The following is a 19206-nucleotide window of genomic DNA, read 5'->3' as shown; positions in this document are numbered from 1 at the left end:
CGACAGAATATAAAAATTTATACCATGATATAAATTGATATTTAAAAAAACCAACTCATGAATACCAAGGTATATTTTCATATAAGTTTTATCCCCTCAATTTCTTTATATTTTTAAATTCCTTTAAAAATCCCTTTCTAGCATCTTAATTTTTAAAATATTGCTGCTCTATTTAAAGTTTGCAGATACTCTAAAGACTTCCCTGGCCTGGCCTACCAGATATCATTGAGCACAAACTGATATTTACTGTTGAGGGCTGCCAGTTTCACCAAGATAGTAACCATCAAAAAATTGAAAAGCTTTTCTTGATATTTTTTAGGATACTGAATAGTATCCTGATTGTGTTAGTGGTGGTTGCATGAGTATATATGATTATTAAAATTCAATGAATATTTAAAATAAGTAAGTTAATTTATATGAAAGAATAACTCAATAAAGTTGATTTTTAAAATATTTTAATTTTAGAAAGAACCATATAAGTTTGGGAGTTATTATCTGCTAAGAAAAAAAATTCATCTGACAGACCTGACTTGAGGCCTTTCTGACTTCTAAGTTAAAAGATGCTGATATGTAATTAGGGAGGAATGCAGGAGGGCTATATTTTAAAGTTTGAGTGAGAGGAAAAATACAAATATATCGTGTGTGTATGTGTGTGCATATACATATCATATGTGTATATATGCACACACACACACATTTCTTATTCTTTTTTTTTTTTTTTTTTTTTGAGACGGAGTCTCACTGTGTCGCCCAGGCTGGAGTGCAGTGGCGCGATCTCGGCTCACTGCAAGCTCCGCCCCCCGGGTTCACGCCATTCTCCCGCCTCAGCCTTAAGAAGAAGAAACACTATTCCCATAAATACCAGGAGCTATCTACACTTTTTCTATGCACTGGAATACATTGCAATTCAGGGTTTTTTTTTTCTGCTCTCTTCCATGTTCACTTTCTGCAAAATGAGTTAAGCCAAATCTTTTTTGTGGATTACAACTGAAAGTGAATTTAGGTGCTCAGGGGGACAGAATCAATGATTTTGAAAGCAATAAAGTTTAACACAGGCAGTAGTCAACATAAATTCTCTAACACCATCCAGACTAGCGCCTACCAGAACTAACTTTGTCAACAACATACTTACTCTTCCAGCTCTGCAATCCCTAAGGTGACCAGGCTGTGGTGTTTATCCACAGCTTCCATCAGTTAATTTCTCAGCTGTCTCTTATCTGTCAGGAACTGATAATTTTTTAACCAAGACCTGCCCACAATATAAATGCATTGCTTGAAGATGAAAAACAAAATAACCCCTTTAATTATCAACCACCTTACTGAGTGAGGCACGTAATGAATGAAAGCAGCATTTCTCAATGGAAATATAGGGTCTATGGACTAATCTTATAAATGAATGCCTTTTCCTACATCAAAAGAACTTTAATTAATTTGATTTTACTTCTCTTTCTTCTTTCTTTCCATAAAAGAACTGACCGTTCCCTTTAAACATATGCTTACAATACTCTTCAGTAAATGAATAAATATACTTTGTTTTAGAGAACTACAATGTTGGGAGCAAATTAATCCATCAGCTCCTGTTTGACTTGTGTGATGTGACAAGATTTATTACCTGTAATCTATCACAGAGAAGAAAACTCTAGTGCCCTCCATCATTCTGATCTATATTAAACAGTTGTTTGTTGGCAGGTATATTAACACAGCTAGTAATTAGTGCTGTCGAAAAGCTTAAATAATTGCCTGGTGAAGCAAAACTTTGCAAACAGGTTTCAATACACTGTAATTTAATGTTCTCACCAGTGGAACTATTTAAAAACCCATCTAATATTCTTCATTTCACACAGGGAGGCAAGACTTTAAGAAAGAATATAAATTAATAATATAATGGAAGTTTGGTCAATTAGTATCGGTGAACCTAATGCCCCCTTGTCTTTATGAGGCTAACTCAAATTTCTCTAAAGAATTTATCAAATATTTCATAGAATACTAGTTGGATTGAATCTCTATTGGAAACCCCTTCAATCAATCTAGTCATGTTTTTAAGACATGTTTAAATCCCCAGTTTAAATTAGTATCTAATCCAGCCCCCCACTTTTTATATGAAGAAACTAGAACTCAAAAAGCTTAAGTGATGTTCCCAATATTATATAGTTATCCTTAGAACTGAGACTAGAACTTTAGCCTCCTGATTCCCAGGTGAACAAACATTTATTAACTAGGTAAAACCAGTCACTTAATTTCTGTAGCAACTCTCATTTTCATTGCTGTACATGTTAGCAGGTCTTAAATACTAAGGCAGGTCATAGTTGATAATTACTGAAAATATTAGATCTACACAGCTGCTCTCTCATTGATTAAAGATAATAAATGTATCTGTTATTTCAACTTTCTTACTAGAGTGCAAAATTACATAAAATACCCAAGGACTTTCTTATCTCCTTATAGTATTTCATATTAGATGTGCAAAATTGATTCTTTCCTAATGAAATGACACTAGAATGTACTATCCATTCTTTTCCTTGCTCCAATTTTCACCTTAATTAGACCCATACCTCCCCTTAGATAAACCATTTGGTAATCTCACATAACCTGTGTCCTCACAATCTAAGTTTCTAGAATTCATTTTGTTCTCTTTATCCAGGGGACCACCAGCATGCCCATGTTGTCTTTCATTTACAGTAGCAGGACATTCATGTCTAACTTTCTTTCAAGGACGGCTGCAGTAGGCTATGCACAAGGCACGGTGCAACTTCAGGACAATATGAAGTCTAATTATGATGCAGTGATTTCAACTTGCCACCACGAGTGAGATCATCCGGTTATTTCTCTACATAGAGGAAGAATAAAGCCTTGGAAAAGAAGCATTACTCACCCTCCCAGGCCAGTATTAAAAACCACTTCACCAGCCACAGAGGATGGATGGCCAAAGGAGTAACCTTTCATCTTAGTTCCATCTTCCAGGACAATGTGTGCTGTCTGTGCCTGAAGAAACAGTTGCATGAATCTTAGCAGAATACACAATACAAAACACACAAAAATATTCCAAAGGTAAAATACACAGATATATTAAATAAAGGCATAGTATATTTAATGAAACCACAGTGCCCAGATTTCCAGTTGCTTTCCTATTGCTTGTCACTTTTCTTCGGATATATGGCTCCTATAACTGGCAGATGTTTTGTTTTGTTTTCTTGGAAGAGGAACTGAAGCATGCAGATACATTGTCTATTCTAAGTTTACTTGTAGAGTTGTTGACAAGCCAGAAATACTTCACTTTAGCTGAAATGTTATATGTCTATCTTTTCCCCTTTATCATTCTCTAGCTTTGCTCAAGAACAGCTTTAAGGAAAGTTCATGAGTTTGCAAAAACATTGTGAATTGTGCCATACAGCTCATCATCACTCTGAGATTTAGAGCCAGAAGGAATCTTCAAGATTATCTATCAAATTGTGTTCTGCAGAGCTCTTGTGTTTGATGGAGTTGTCCTAAGGGTTGCCCTCTCCATGCCAGAATTATGTTCATGAAGAAACTGAAACTTTATCACTCTCTTAATACTGACACAAAACCAAGCACTGTGGAACATTCTAGAAGTATATTGTATTTTGCTTTTTATTAGAGTTAATTATATCCATGTCTACTTCCTTCTCTATACTATGGCGTTCAGAATTGGATAACTTTGCCATAATAATCTTTGAGCCAGGGTCTACCAAATTCTTAGCTAAGAAGAGGAACAACTGGAAAAACATCTAAGAAGCAGACATCATTTACTCGTTATAAATACCCTAAATTCTGTTGTTGAAACCATTTAAATCTAACTCTCAATTTCCATAAAATTCAGGGGAGAAAGAAATGTTTTCAACTACACCTTGGGAGACAAAATATAGACTCCCTAAGAAACTCTATAGGACAAGCTAATTAGAATGTGATTTTTAAAAATTAAACTATAAAGAAAAACATATCTGAAATAATTGAGGAAATTAGAATCATAAATTGATATTTGATTATATGAAGTATAATTTTTTAAGATTGATCTTAGGATTGTAGTTATATTTTTAGTCATTGCCTTTAAAAGATATACACTATAATATTCAAGGATAAAATAGTATGATATCTGAGATTTGCTTCAAAGTAATCAGCAGTCAAGGGGATGGACAGGGACATAGAGAAAAGAAGTCTGGCCATGAGTCGAATTTCCTGAAGTAAGGAAGATCATTGGGCTATTCTTTCTGGAAGGTTTAAGTGTAATCATCGAAGACAAAAAAAAAAAAAATACTAATTCTTCATTTTACTTCCCTTACAGTTTTAGGACTGAGACCAAAGTGCCTAATCCTTTTAAATCTTGCCACCCCACCTCCACTCCCATTACACATACACATACACATACATACAAACACACACACACACACACACACACTTTAGTAGGCAGCAGGAACTCCATAAATGATTTCTAGACCTTTGTTTCTATGCTCCTTTTGCTTTATAACATGCACTAAACTTTTCAAATGTTAAAATGAAGAAAGCCCGTTATTTTTCTATAATAATTCTCTGTAGAAATAAGATGCCTCTTTTAGATCCGAAGCACCCGAGTCTCTTGTTATTACAATGATTGTGTTCTGCAATGTAAAATAATGTCTTGATTACCTTTAAACCAATATACTATGTTCCAACATCTTGTTTATGTGTGAGTGTGTATACATATTAACTTACATTTACACACAAAACTATGTTAATGTTTTCCATTAAAATTGATGGGATATGTTTAAGATGTTCCTCTCAACAGATAATTTTATTAGTTTCTTTTTAAAATCAGAGGTACAATATGTGAATTTCAAGTTTGTATTTCTGAGAAAGATTGAACAATGTACTGTACTGCACATTTTATGTGTGTTTGTATATGTGTGAGTGAGCATATACGTGTGTTCCTGGGCAACATTAACCAAAAATATCTTGTCCTTTACTTGACTTATCAAATTATCTTTGAGTTAAAGTTTTATCTGTCTCCTTCGACCCAGTGTTTGAAATCTCAAGCTTGACACTTTAAATAGTTGGAGTTTGTCTTTATTAAATTTAAAAATATTTTAGAATTACTCAGCACAAAGGAAACCACAATTATTTATTTATTTACTATGAGTGATGACCAGACTTCTACAGAAGAGATGATCTTATACAGAAGTCTGAATTCTGCTTCTGTACCCAGGAAATCAACTTACATGTCACTTCTGATAACATGCTATTCTGATTCTAAATTTTGTTTTAATTTGCCAATTTTTGTCTAATTATAATTCAAGACAGAAGTTGAAGATTTTAGAAAGTAAGAGTGATAGTATTCGGTGTATTTCCAAAGATTATTATAAGCTATTCAAATATCTCTGCTAATGGGTCTGAGTAGAAGTGTGTTTGTTAGGAAAACTCCCCAGGTAACTCTGATGTGTTTTATTAGGTGAAACCTTTGGTCTAAGTAATGAAAATTTACCATCGAAATATATTTTCTACTGGAAATACTGTTTTATAGTTCTTGAGGAAATCATGTGTAAACCTACATGCTTTTACAAAACAAAAAGAAAAAGAAAAAAATTTTAGATAAGATGTAACTTTGATAGAACCTAAAACAACTGTATTTAGTTGGCAAAATTTGGGCGTAAATTGTAAATTTCACTTGTTTTCTGTGTATCAGTTTATCTATGCTACTCTGAACCATGCTTGCTTAAGATATTACCTTGGTTTATATTTTTATTTTGCTTGTCTCTATTCTCATCTGAGAATTTCAAATTATCCGATATCTGGGTTAGACACTTTCTAATCATTTTAAAGAAAGGTAAAAAATAACATAAGAAAATCAACACTTGTGAGCCTATTCCTATAATTCTGTTTGGGATTTTTCTCACTCCCTTCATGAAACTAGTTTTCTATTTTACTTTCCGTCTCTATATTTGAAGAGACATTTGCTATTGCCTGAAATAGTCCCTGAGATTGTGTTCAATATGTCTTTTTGTTGCTTTAATTATATTTTTGGTTCTTTGGGCAGTTTTTATAGATCTTCCAATCCTCTTTCCTACTACACATTATATTGTAACAAGGCCTCTGTTTATTGCTAAAGTACTCTTTATATTCCTCTTAACTACACTGGCCCCTGATGAATTTAAAATGATGAGTACCAGTTGACTTATCTATGAATTGATGGACGAACTCTGAACAAAGAGCTATTATTTGGAATCCTTTCTTCTAACTAACAGTTCCCCAAATGCTATTTCATTCCAAGGAGTATAAAAGAAATCACCTTGTTACCATCATAAGATATTTTAGTATTCTCAGTCCTAGTTGACAGAGGTCTGCAGGCGAGGAATTAGATTATAACATTAAATTATAATTTAAGTGCCTACTGCCAGAGCACTTCACACTTTGAAAAGGGGAAATACAAAGGAAATCTTAATGAAAAGAAGTGTATATTCTTGTAGAATGTCAGGAAAAGTAACCAAAGGATTATATAAATGTGAGTTCTATAAAATAAAGGACCTTAGTATGACATGATCCCTATGTGTTTAATAAAAATGTATATGCCAATAAGAGCATTTAGACATTCAAGTCTCAGACAGTGAACTCCTACCAAGTGTCAAGCACCTTGCTAGGCTCTGTAGATAAATGGATGAATGTCTCCAGTCTTCTCGTTTAGTAAAAGGCTAGATAAGGAAATGGATTACAAAACAGAAAAAACTTCAGTAAGGATATCACTGAGGCATCACTAAAACACGTGGAAATGCAAAGATAAATATTTTTCCCTTGAGAGATTAAGCTTTAACACAAGAATTTGCCCTTTCTTTTCCACTGATGTTTTAAGCAATAAAAATAAAAATTTCAATACAAAAGCTTGCCAAATTTTGAATTTAAAATCCAAAATTTAAAGATTCCTTCCTCTTGGCTTAGATGTCATTTTCTCGGAGAGGTCTACCTTGACGCCCTCATTTAAAATTACAATATGTTCCCCAGCCCTCTTTCTCCTTGGTCTGCTCTTTCTTCATAGCACTCATTACCTTTTAACATACCATCTAGTGATTTATTTATTATCTATTTCATCACATTAGAAAGTGAACCTCATGTGGGCAGAGGATTGGGTCTGCTTCATTCACTATTGCACCTCCAGCCTATATCGGTGGCTAGCACAGAGTAGACAAGTAACTAAGCTTTGTTCACACTTTAGTGAAATTATTTTAGTCAGATAATCTACTGACTATTTAGCAGAATATTTCTAAATGATTAAATAACGACTTTGATAAGAGAGGAAAAGTTATAATAGAAAAAATATACAAGCATATGCTCTCCTACCCACACCCATCGTCCTGATTATTTCTTTCAATGCTGAAAATATTAAACACTTATTTTTTCATCTTACACTGCATAGAATTTTTTATTTTAACCATGTTTCAAATTCTTAATTCACTTTTCTTATTATTGGTGGGATTGTTATCTAAAATGTAGATATCTAATGCAATGTTTTTTCTAGCAGTGGTTAGTCTTACAAATATTTTAAAACCTGAAACATTAAGTTTCTTGGAGTCTCAATCTCTCTCTGTCATATTTTCCCAGTATATCTTGGAGTTACAACTGTCAAGTCACACCTGGTCCTACAGGCTAGTTACTTAAATAATACTCCAATTAAAAATAGTTCTACCTCATCACATAGTATCTAATAATGATAATGGCTATAACTAATAAATAGTCACCTATTTGCTTTTAGAATTAACTTCACACTATACGAAATTGCATGACCACCCAAGACAAAAATCCCATCATCACCTACTATTGCCTCCTAATTGTTCTGGCTGCCTCCAATCTCTCCCTGCTTCTATCCATCCTATGAAGTATAGTCAAGGTTTTCTTAAACATTAATTGGATGACACTAATCCCCAAATTCCTCAATTCACATTCAAAGTCCTTTCATCTGGCCCGCTCTCTATATGGAATACCTTAGATTCCCCACCTCTCTTTGTCAGTTCTTTGTGCATAAATGTCTTCCTTGTTGCCTTTTTATATCCTGGCAATGCTTCCTAGTACCCATGGTATGTACTAAGTCAGAATTAATCACTGATTTTCTTGTGCTTCCACTGACTGCGTTTGGTGTATACTGTTGTGTGTTACCTTTTAATTGCTAAAGGTATTTTTCTACCATACTAGATTCTAACTTCTCAGTGTTGCATCTAGAAAGCACAATGCCTAATTCCATGTTGTATCCCCACTGAAATACCCCACTGTTGTCTACACAGTAATATTCTCACTACACAGTTGGTGAATGCATAGAAACGTACTTCATTATGTGACATTAGCATGTGACAGTGCTGACACTATGGTGTTTTCAAAATAATTCTTTGATGCTCACTGACTTCTGGTTATTTTACCAATTTTCATCTTCTCCTCTTGAAAGCAAAGACAAATATTTCACACAGGTATAGTTCATGCTAAAAGATAGAAGATGAAAGAAAGGAATGAGTTAAGGCTGGGTGGCAATTACTGCCCAAATGGTACCCTTAGGCTTTCATCTACCAGTCAGGTGTCATATAAGTAATGTCTTCAGAAGAAGACCCTAAAAGGTGATTTCTAAATGTCATTCTTTAGGTTTCCTCATGAATTTTAGGTTTCTATCATTAATATTAATTATCTATGTTACGTAGAAATCTAATCTTCCATCACTAGGGAAAAGAATAAAGCTGCATTAAGTATATATAACCCAAGCATTCTCTTTTTCTTCCTTTACTTTTCATCTAAAATGCTTGCCAAATTTTACTGTATGTCAGCAATAAATTTGTTTTAATTCACTGATGTGGTTTCATGCTGACAACATTACATTTATATACCAACTCCCCAACTATGTTATAACTAATAATTATCCCATTTTCTCCCTCTATTAAAAATACCAAATCTATTATATTTTTATTGTTTTTGTTGTTGAGGTCTATGTATAATCCTGGTACATCTTTGGCATTCAATAAATGTAAGTATAATTAATTTTGGAAATAGTAACTAAAGATAATGTATACTTTAAGCTTTCTCTAGTGTGAGTTCAAATGTTAAAATGCCTCCCTTAATAAAAACTGTAATACTGATATTTGGATAAAGTAAAGCATTAACATTTCTTAAGCATATCTGGTAGAAGTAGATTGTCCTGTCACTATCCTATTTCTACCTTCTGCCATTACTTTACTGATAACCTATTAAGACATAAACTGGGTTGCATAAATACTTATCTATGTTTATTAAAGTCTATATGCAGTTGTACAAATAAGTTGAGAATTTGGATTTGAATAATAAATTTATACTGTTCTGGGAAATGTATCTTACTTCAAATAGAATTATGAAGCTATGTTGAAAAAGTAGGGTTTGGGAGCATGTTGTGTCATCAAGAACTCCATCCTGATCAATTCCCTATGACATCTTTAATAATAGTTAACATGAATGTACTGAATACTATCTTTAAAGCCATTAGTGGGTTTTCTTATCTAATCTTCACACACACAAAAAAAAGATGTAGGTAACATCGAAATCTCCATTTTACACGAGCTAACTGAGCCTCAGAGAAGTAAAGATCATTCTACTAGCAACTGGAGGAGCAGCAGTTTCTGAATCCAGTCTGACTTATAACCTCTTTTTCTTTTTCTAAGCTTACTTTTATTTCTGCTTTCCAATTTCTTAAGTGAGGATAAAAAGAAATTTAAGCGGCCTGACGCGGTGACTCACGCCAGTAATCCCAACACTTTGGGAGTCTGAGACGGGTGGATCACGAGGTCAGGAGATGGAGACCATCCTGGCTAACACGGGGAAACCCCGTCTCTACTAAAAAATCCAAAAAAATTAGCCAGGCGGTAGGTGGTGGGCGCCTGTAGTCCCAGCTACTCGGGAGGCTGAGGCAGGAGAATGGTGTGAACCTGGGAGGCGGAGCTTGCAGTGAGCCGAGATCCCGCCACTGCACTGGGTGATAGAGTGAGACTCTGTCTCAAAAAGAAAAAAGAAGAAAAGAAATTTAAGCATGAACTCTATTTAAATTTATTATAAGAGCCTTAATTCAAAATTGCCATGGATAAGCCACAACAGGCCCAGGTCAACCAAGAACTACCTATCTATAAATCTGTATATTGTCAGAGTGAAATGTCAAGTCATTAATTATTTGAGTCATTAAAGTCTGATGAGAACCAGCAGGTTTTGAGAACAATTTGCACTGATCCTAGGCCCTTGAGTTCTCAAGCTTTGAAGATTGTTAGAACCCTAGATGCTGTGATGAATAAGGAGATCTACCTCTCCGTCCCCCCTCCATTTTCCCCAGTGACAGAGGATTCAATTTCTAGATAACATAGATAATTATTCATATTAATAATGGAAAGACTTGCTGCCCTGCTGTGAGGAGTGAGGTCAGCAAACCATCTCCTGCTGTCAAATTGTTCAGGGTCTGTCTCAGCTGTAGAGGGCTGCATTGCCCCATGACCTTCCTGGAATACCCCATGGCCAGTGACCGAGTCAGGCCCAGATATAAACGCTCAGGTCCCGTCCAGGGAAGTCTGGTGGGCAACAGCTTCCTATCCAGTTGGTCATGGCTTTATCAAAACTGCATTACAGTTTAGTTCTCTGTCCAGTTCTACTTTCTGAAGCTTCACAGAGGCTGATCCCTAATAGACAGCATGCTCCCCAAACATCATCTCAGCATTTGTTTACAGAGAACCTAACTCATGCTAGGTACTTAAACCAAATGATCAAAGTCTTTATGCCAAAGTTAATGTTACTTCCAAGTTACCTGATGTTCAAGAGTGGAGGCCGCATGTGAACATTCACTTAATTTGAACAACTAAGCACAAGTTTAGCATGCAACTGCCTAAAATAAAATTCATACAGAGAGAAAGAGAGATTTTTCTGTACTTTCTAAAAATCTTATGTTTTTATGGGATTTTGTTTGAATCTCATAAAACACACAAATATGTTTAAATTTTTGAACCAATATGTTTAAATTGTGGCTACAATTAATAACATTATCTCCACCTTTTTGGAATTATGTTTGTATGTTTTTCTTCTCCCACCCATGTAGTTATATTCATAAAACATGTAAACATACCCCAAAGAAATAGGCCAGGGATTGTAGCTAATATGGATATCAAGAAAAATGCCTTAAGGCTAGTTTCCACTAACAGTCTGGCATTTTTTGGTCTGGAGCCTACAGGTATTGTGAATCTGCGAGTCAATCAGGTTATAAAATAAGTAGTGAAAAATTGTGTTCTCTTGTTACTTCATATGAATTTAAAAATTAAAGATTAAATTACTAGTCTCTACGGCCTAGTAATACTAAATGTTTCTTTTGTCTGCAAATTTATTGGAGGAAGATTCGTAACACTGTAGATTTTTTCACACACAATATTTAGGACTAAAACTGAATTTTCCTGTGTATATGTAATTGCTCCATGTTTAATCTTACTTTATAATTGTATTTAGTACTCCTATTTCTAAATTAAACTGAATTACAAAAATAACTATATGATCTCAATTCTTATATTACTTTTATTTTTTATTTCTTTATTTATTGATTGAGATGAAATCTCTCTGTCGCCCAAGCTGGAGTGCAGTGGCACAATCTTGGCTCACTGCAACCTCTGCCTCCTAGGTTCAAGCAATTCTCCTGTTTCAGCCACCCCAGTAGCTGAGATTACAGGTACTTGTGCCACCACACCCAGCTAATTTTGTATTTGTAGTAGAGGTGGGGTTTCACCATGTTGGCTGTGCTGGTCTTAAACACCTGACCTCAAGAGATCCGCCTGCTTTGGCTTCCCAAAGTGCTGGAATTACAGGTGTGAGCCACCACGCCCGGTCCCCATTCTTAAATTACTTTTACAATGAGCATTCTAAACTAAATTTAATGCTGCAATTCTTAATATTTGTAAAGTCTGAGGATTCTTTCACAAGTTATAAGTCATTTTTAATGAAAATACATTTTTGTGAGGGGGGGTTACATATAAGTAGAAATTCCAATAAACTCTCAATGGCTATTTGTTTGTTTGTCTGCTGTGGATGTTGGTATTATTGTTTCACCATTGTCATACAATATTTCAATTTTCTAATGATATTACCAAAGAGAATACTTCAAGATCTGAAATTTCTCTAAACATCTCATCTCTTTTAGGGGTTTTAAATTTTCCTCACAATTAAAATTCACTGTAAGCCTACATTTATGGGTATATTTTCCTTTCTTAGTAAGATGATTGATTAACTTTATGGGACCACAAAGAAGTGACTCCAATTTCTCACTTTAATACTCTCAGTTTGAGATTCAGTTTAAAAGGGTAGATGTTTCAAAGTCTTTTCCAGAATAGGAATAATGCAACATCTATTAATGAGAGTCACACAGCTACATTCCCCTTGAAAAGGGTTTGAACATGTGTCCCTGGTGCTATGCTAAACTGATTTAGAGGGCTTAGTCTTAGGAAGTAACAGCCAAAACTCAAACATAATTTATAATTTAATCTATAAAAGTTTTTGAAGCAGCCTAGTGTTTATCATTATTGTTAGGTTTTCCTTTGCATTCAGTATTATGCTATTAAAAATCATCTACTCATTGTTCATGTATTGTTTCCAACCCATCAGCATTCTGAACTAACTCTAAGGATATCGATCCTTTACTTCGAACCAGTTTTCTTTGGGTCTTTTATATCAAGACGGAAAACAAGTCAAAATGAGACTTTTCTTGCAGCCTAAAATTGCATTAGGTTTTTGTATATGTGGAACTTACAGGACTATAAGAGAAAGAAACACATTGAAACTGAAAAACAGCATGTTATGTTACAAACACATGACAATATTTAGGTTGAAGTGGAAGAAATATGTCAACTATAAACAGCATTGCCCTAAAATGTCCTATTTGTAGAATTGTTGACAGCCATATAAAGCAAGAATCCTTACTTATTCTTTGATTTAAACAACCTATTCTCAAAAAAAGAAAGGAAAGGAAAAATTAAATTTGTGTTGTATTGCGATAACGTTCAGTATGTAAATGAGCTCATGAGTAAGCAATAAAATAACAGCAGAAGAAATGACTTAGAACATTCTGAAGCCAGGTTAAACAACAACTATGGCATCAGATATATAAGTACAATAACAAAACTTCAAATTAAAAAGACCCATCTGTTGTTTGAAGCCTAATTAAAATTCTAACCAGATTTGCTAATGTTTATTTTGTTTTATGTACAAAAACAGGCAACCATGTGTCCTTGTTTTAACTGCAGCACTTACATGTCTGTAAAATAGGAAGAACAGAAATGTTTCTTCTCCTGGATAAGAGACTCCACCACTAAAATGTTCTGGATGTAAAGCCTTAAGCTAATTCAGCAACAGATTTCATAAAAGGTTTGGAAAAAAAAAAAAAAAAAAAAACACCATTATAAAGTCAATAATCCCCTTAAGCTAGTAGTAAAAATGAAAATAATTTACTCTGGGATTGCTGTATTGCTGTAGAATCATTTATCTACGTAAATTATTTGCACATCAGAAAAAGTAGAGGCCCCACATGTTTTTTTTTCCATTTTCACCAAGGCCTAAAGCTATATAACATACTTGCCTTCTGGCTTACCTGATGTTTCTTAGCTATTAGTACGCCTCAGTACTCATCCTCTTAAAAAATAAATCTGAACTAAGCGCTGGAAAGTAGAAAGCCTAAAGCCAGAATTTATTTCGGGTAATTATTGTGTAGATAATATGGTAAAAAGTTACAATCAAGTAAATGAAATCTTATTTTTTTATTGTTGGAGTTATACTATTAAGATACGGATATTTGAAATTTAGAATTTCAGCACAATTTGTCTTTGAAATATTTCATGAGACTTCTCTGCAGTTACAAGGTCTAACACTTCAAAATTTTGAAGCACTGTAACAGCAGTAATCAATTAGGTCTTACCACATTCTAAGTTAATAATCTTGCAAACATTCTAAGTTAATATTAAGTCATCGGTCTTTGGTTAAACATAAGCCAACATTAGGGGGACAAAATCACAAGGTTAATTTACTTGAGTATTTTATGTTTGAATATTAATAAACAAAAGATTTAGATTCATGAATCATTTTATTCTAATAAGATTTCTCATTGTAAATGAAATATAGCACTTATAAAAACTTCATTACAAAGTATGTTCATAAAGTGTAGGGTTATTAATATGCCTTACTGAGCATCTGCTATGTGGCAAGTTGTTCAGAATCCTAGAGGAACCTACATATCATAAGCTAATTTTTACTGTATGGTGATAAATTAAAATGGTCTTATATTTCATTCTGCATTATAGAAGAAACTTAGAAAAATTCTTTAGTAATGTAGCAACCCTACTGATTCATTTACGAGAACTTCAAATTAGTCAATTACCTCCCTGTGAAATTTAAAAGATCAATGTATAGCATTTAACAAGTTGAAAAAAATAAAAAGAAAACAGAGTAGCCTTGAAAATATTTTTATAAGTTAAACTCATTTAGATCACATGAAGAAAATCAAATGGAAGCTAAAGATCCCTAGGGCTGAGGAGCCTAACGCAAACTTTGACCTTGGCCCGTGCAGCTTTCTTCGGGCCTCCGTTCATTGCAAATGCCCCAGGAACTACGAGTCACATCAAGGGCAGTCAGTATAGCATACCAAACTCCTCCTGAAGGCTCGAAGTAAATTCTAGCATGACCATTGCATAAGAGATATTGAAAACTTTCTACAGCACCCCTCAATTTTTGGAACAAGTTGGAAATACGAAGAAAATCTAATAGAGATGTAAAGGCAGAGGAATAGTCTCCATTTCCATAGCAATAAGACCTAATGTCACCTCTAGATCATCAGAAAGTCTGGCTAGACATGAGCAAATTGGAATGAGGGAGAGGAAAGCATAGGTCAAGATTAGTACTAGTCCCTTAGGCAGTTCTACAGCCAGAATGCTTAGCTTCTGACCCAAAGCTGGGACTGGGGTACTGAGTGATGTGCTTAGGGCCTAACACCCAAAGAGGCACTCCATGACACTAACAGTGACAGCCTCCTTAAATTTTGCATCTCAGGTGTCTATCTCACTCACTTAACCTAGTCTATGACATTTAACCTATAGTTTTTTCAAGGGTTTTATGTCAAGAAGGACATAATTTTGAGGCATTGTTGGTAACAAATAAATGAATCTATATTTTAGAAAATTGGGGATATAAAAAAATGGAGAAAATAAAAATATTCAAAAGAAAGGCCATCTCCCAATTAGAGAAATATTGCACGCCAAAAATATGTAAAGTTGTCCCTCAGGCAAACTAATTCTGCAACAGCTTATTTGGGACTGAACCCAATTAATATTTCAAAAATGTAGATTGCCATAGATGAAATCCAGTCCTAAAAATGTGTCTATATGTAGTAAAAGTCCAATAAAATAGTTATTTTTAAAAGTGTGTGATAACCCTATCCCCACTCTTACATCTAATGTGTACAGAAGCTCCAATATAATAATGAGTTATATTTCCTGTGAATATCTATAAAGCTACTACAATATAAGTAAATGATTCTAATTGTAGGAGTTTTTATAGTTGCCAATTTCTAATCAAATGACAATAGCTCCTTAAGACTGAACTGAATAGATACTTCTATGTCAAAATCAGAATATAAAATCTTACAAAATGAATGCCTTTCAAAAGAAATAATGACTCCCAGTGCTTATTCATAGCTGAAGTATCAGAGAGGACACTTAGATTGTTAGGTTCCTAGCTTAATTATAACACAGGTCACCATTGTTAAAAAATGAATGGATTAATGTTAGAAGGAGTACTTATTGAACACTTTTCTATTCATAGGGAACTTAACCTTTACAATTTAATACCTTTGATTTCCAAATTCATTTACAAGTAAAAATAAAACTATTTAGTCTTGATGACTTTCCCAGATTTGAGAACTCAGAATTCTTAAGTCTGTAAGTTTCTTGAAATCGGAGACTATCCTCTTCCCACTTACTTCTATTTATCATTCTTCCTGTATACTCCCATGGTAGAGGTTTCATGTTTACTAAAGAATAAATTAATGAATAAAAGAATGAATGAATGAAATAGGTTATTATGGTGTCTATTCTGCCTTTTGGAATTAAATTTGCCATACTGAAAAAAAAAAGATTATTTGCTTCATTTTCCTTGAGTCTGATTTATTATATGAAATATCTTCTTAGAGATGTTTAATATAAGGCAAAGGTGAACAAATCATTATTATAAATATTTGAGAATTCTTATCAAATACCTTGTCATTGCAACAACTTGAAAAACATAAGGACTCTTTGACATAACCCTCCACTAACTCCTCCTACTGTATAGAATGGAATTTTTTTTAAATATCCAGTTTTTGCTTAAAAACATCCAGTTTTTGCTTAAAAACGTTCAGTTTAATGATTTAAATTTAAAACTTTAAAGATTTTAAAAAATTGTTCATGTGTGACAATCACATACTTTTTTGAGTAAATCAGTCATCATTTCCACTATACAGATGACAAAACTTAGATTCAGAGAACATGTGACTTGTCCAAGATCAGAGCATTAGGAAATGTGTAACAGGGGTTAGAATCCAGATCTTTTTGTGCCCCATCCAGGGTATATCCCACTATACTGTTGCAACTTGTAATAATGAGCGCTGAACCTTTTCAATACTAATGGAAAAAGATTATGGTCTCTAAAACTTCTTAGTATTTACAATTTTATGGTTGTTGATCATTTACACCCTTGATATCAACTTTCTTTAAAATACAGAGAACCTTGAAATTCTTTCCTCTTTCCTGTAAGTAAAATGCAACTCTGTCAATTGACAAGGCACTCTATAAATATTAGCCACGGACAAATACCCAGGGAAGGGCCACATAAAATTATAAGTGCGTCATTGCTGTTGCCAAACCCACCCTCTCTGTCTGTCATCAAAGAGAGAGGAAAAGCGACCTCTAAATACGTCGAAAAAGCAACCCAATTTACAGGGCAATGATTATAGATGTGACCACAGGGTGTCTTTCACAATCCATTTACCGTCTATAACTAGACATAATGCTACTAACCTTTAAAGTGACTGTTCTCAGTGCCCTTCACTGACCATTATGTAACTACATCCTAATGATTTTAACTGTCTTTAAAATATGATGTCGATCTAAAAATAGTAAATTTGGCTATATTTTTCTAAGACAGTTGAGTTTTTAAAGTGAAGGCAGGAAGAAAAGTAGGTAGAGGACTATTTAAAATAAGTGAATAATAACACAAGTCCCCTTGGGCTGCTCTATGGAATTTTAATTCACTATTGTGAAGTTCAAGAACTTCTATTTTTTGTGCTTGGCATTCCTCCAAAACTCTGGCCAGTAATGATTGAATGTGAGTAATGGCTTTTACACCATGAAATGATGGCTTAGTCCTCCTACAAATTTGTCATTCTTAGCTGTGCACTGTGACAGACCCTTGAAACAGATCTGTCACCACGAGCTAGAACTGCTTTCACAGTAATCCATCCACATAATTAGACCATTTTGTCGTGGTTGTGATTGTGGTGGTGGTTGTATGGACTTATTGTGATCTTGGAGAATTGGATTCTAATCTCAATCATATCTCCGCCATTTTAAGTCAGTACTCACTCAATTTCACGGTTTCTGGTGTCTGATGAAGATGCACCTATCCTTACCTACATATCTACCTTCTCATAGAGTGAGAAGAAGATATTCCAAGTCACCTAACTTTGAAGTATTAGATGGCACATATAATCATAGGGGATAACTTTCATTACTATTGATTTTCTCTGAGCTGATACGTGAGTACACTTGAGGTATTACTAACAATAAATTCTCATAGTTTACATCTAGTTACAATGTCTTTGATGTTAGTTAGGCTTTCCCATCTTTTTCTATAATGAAACTAAATTCAAGGAAATGTCTATAACTAGACATAATGCCACTAACCTTTAGTGACTGTTCTCAGTGCCCTTTATGGCCACATGTAACTACATCCTAATGATTTCAACTCTCTTTAAAACATGATATCCATCTAAAAAGAGTAAATTTGGATATATTTGAATATATAACTACATAAAAGACATTTTCTTTTCTGGTTTTGTTAATTTAAAATGGTAATTTCCTACCCTCTTGTTAGCATCTTCTCAATGTTAAAGGCTGACGTTGTTAACACACCACTAAGGCTACTATATGTATTTCCTCCTTTTTCCTGGGATCTTGAGCTTGTTTCTCTCTCTCTCTCTCTCTCTCTCTCTCTCTCTCTCTCTCTCTCCCCCCCTCCCTCCCTCTCTCTCCTCCCCTCTCCCCCACCATCCCTCACACTTCTCCCCTCCCCCTCTCCCTGTCTCCATCTCTCTTCCTTTTCTTTTACTCCCATTCCTTTCCCATTCCTATCCCTGGTGTCCACAAGAATCTATGAGTATTCCTTGGCCTTGCAGGTGTCAGAACCAAAAGCCCACTGAATCCTGACTTGAGCAACTGAAACAATAGAAGCTTAGTCAACTCAATGAGCATACAAAGTATAAGCACAACACTCCAAACTATGAGATCCCATTTTCACATCAACAGAGGTTTTCTTTTGTTTTTTCTATTTCAAATTTTACAGCTTTTACTACTAAAGAAGCAATATATCTAAAGATAATATGATTGCTTAAACTTATAGTCACTAAAGATTATTTTCATTGGCAAAGTTCCTATGGAGTAATTTCAGGTTTCTCTGATAATGAACGTCTTCATAAAGTTATAGGAAGGAGCAGAGGTTCCTACAGGAATTTCATAATTCAATGCTGGGGGGCAGGAAGAAGGGCAATTAATGTTTCTTTCCTGGGCTTGCCCCCTCAATTATAGATACCTCTGGAGGGACAGAATTATCAGCTTCTATCTGCCTCCATGTATTACTCTACAAAATGAAAATAATAAATTTGGCCTGTCCAAAAAAACAGCCAGAAGGAAAAGGAAAAAGCTGAAGCAGTGTCTACATGATGACCTGCAAATATCAAAACCACATATTTTCTAATTATATTTAAAATTTTTTTAATGATATTTCAAAAGAGAACTTTTCAGTAAGCCCTTTTTACAGAACAGAGCTTAACACACTATGTACCATAATGTGGCTCACACACATATGAGCAGCCCCATTTTTTAAAATCCAAACTGTAAGCAATAGTATCTAGGCACAGAAAGCTATCTGTGAAAGAATAGATGTTTCTTTTCCAAGCAGTGA

The 19206-nt window shown here is 34.3% G+C and overlaps 1 protein-coding gene across 2 annotated transcripts in view; it reads right to left on the bottom strand.

The window, feature by feature from the left end:
* Positions 1-19206, bottom strand: part of CPS1 (carbamoyl-phosphate synthase 1) — a 191330-nt gene that overhangs the window by 99368 nt on the left and 72756 nt on the right. For both annotated transcript variants that reach the window (XM_025405628.1, XM_025405627.1), the window contains exon 3: positions 2873-2982. In XM_025405628.1, coding sequence (XP_025261413.1) covers positions 2873-2982 — 110 coding nt within the window. The remainder of the gene's footprint in view (positions 1-2872; positions 2983-19206) is intronic.

The sequence above is a fragment of the Theropithecus gelada genome, chromosome 12 (genome assembly GCF_003255815.1).
Source record: "Theropithecus gelada isolate Dixy chromosome 12, Tgel_1.0, whole genome shotgun sequence".
Lineage (NCBI taxonomy): Eukaryota > Metazoa > Chordata > Mammalia > Primates > Cercopithecidae > Theropithecus > Theropithecus gelada.
This window is presented reverse-complemented; position numbering and strand designations above follow the sequence as displayed.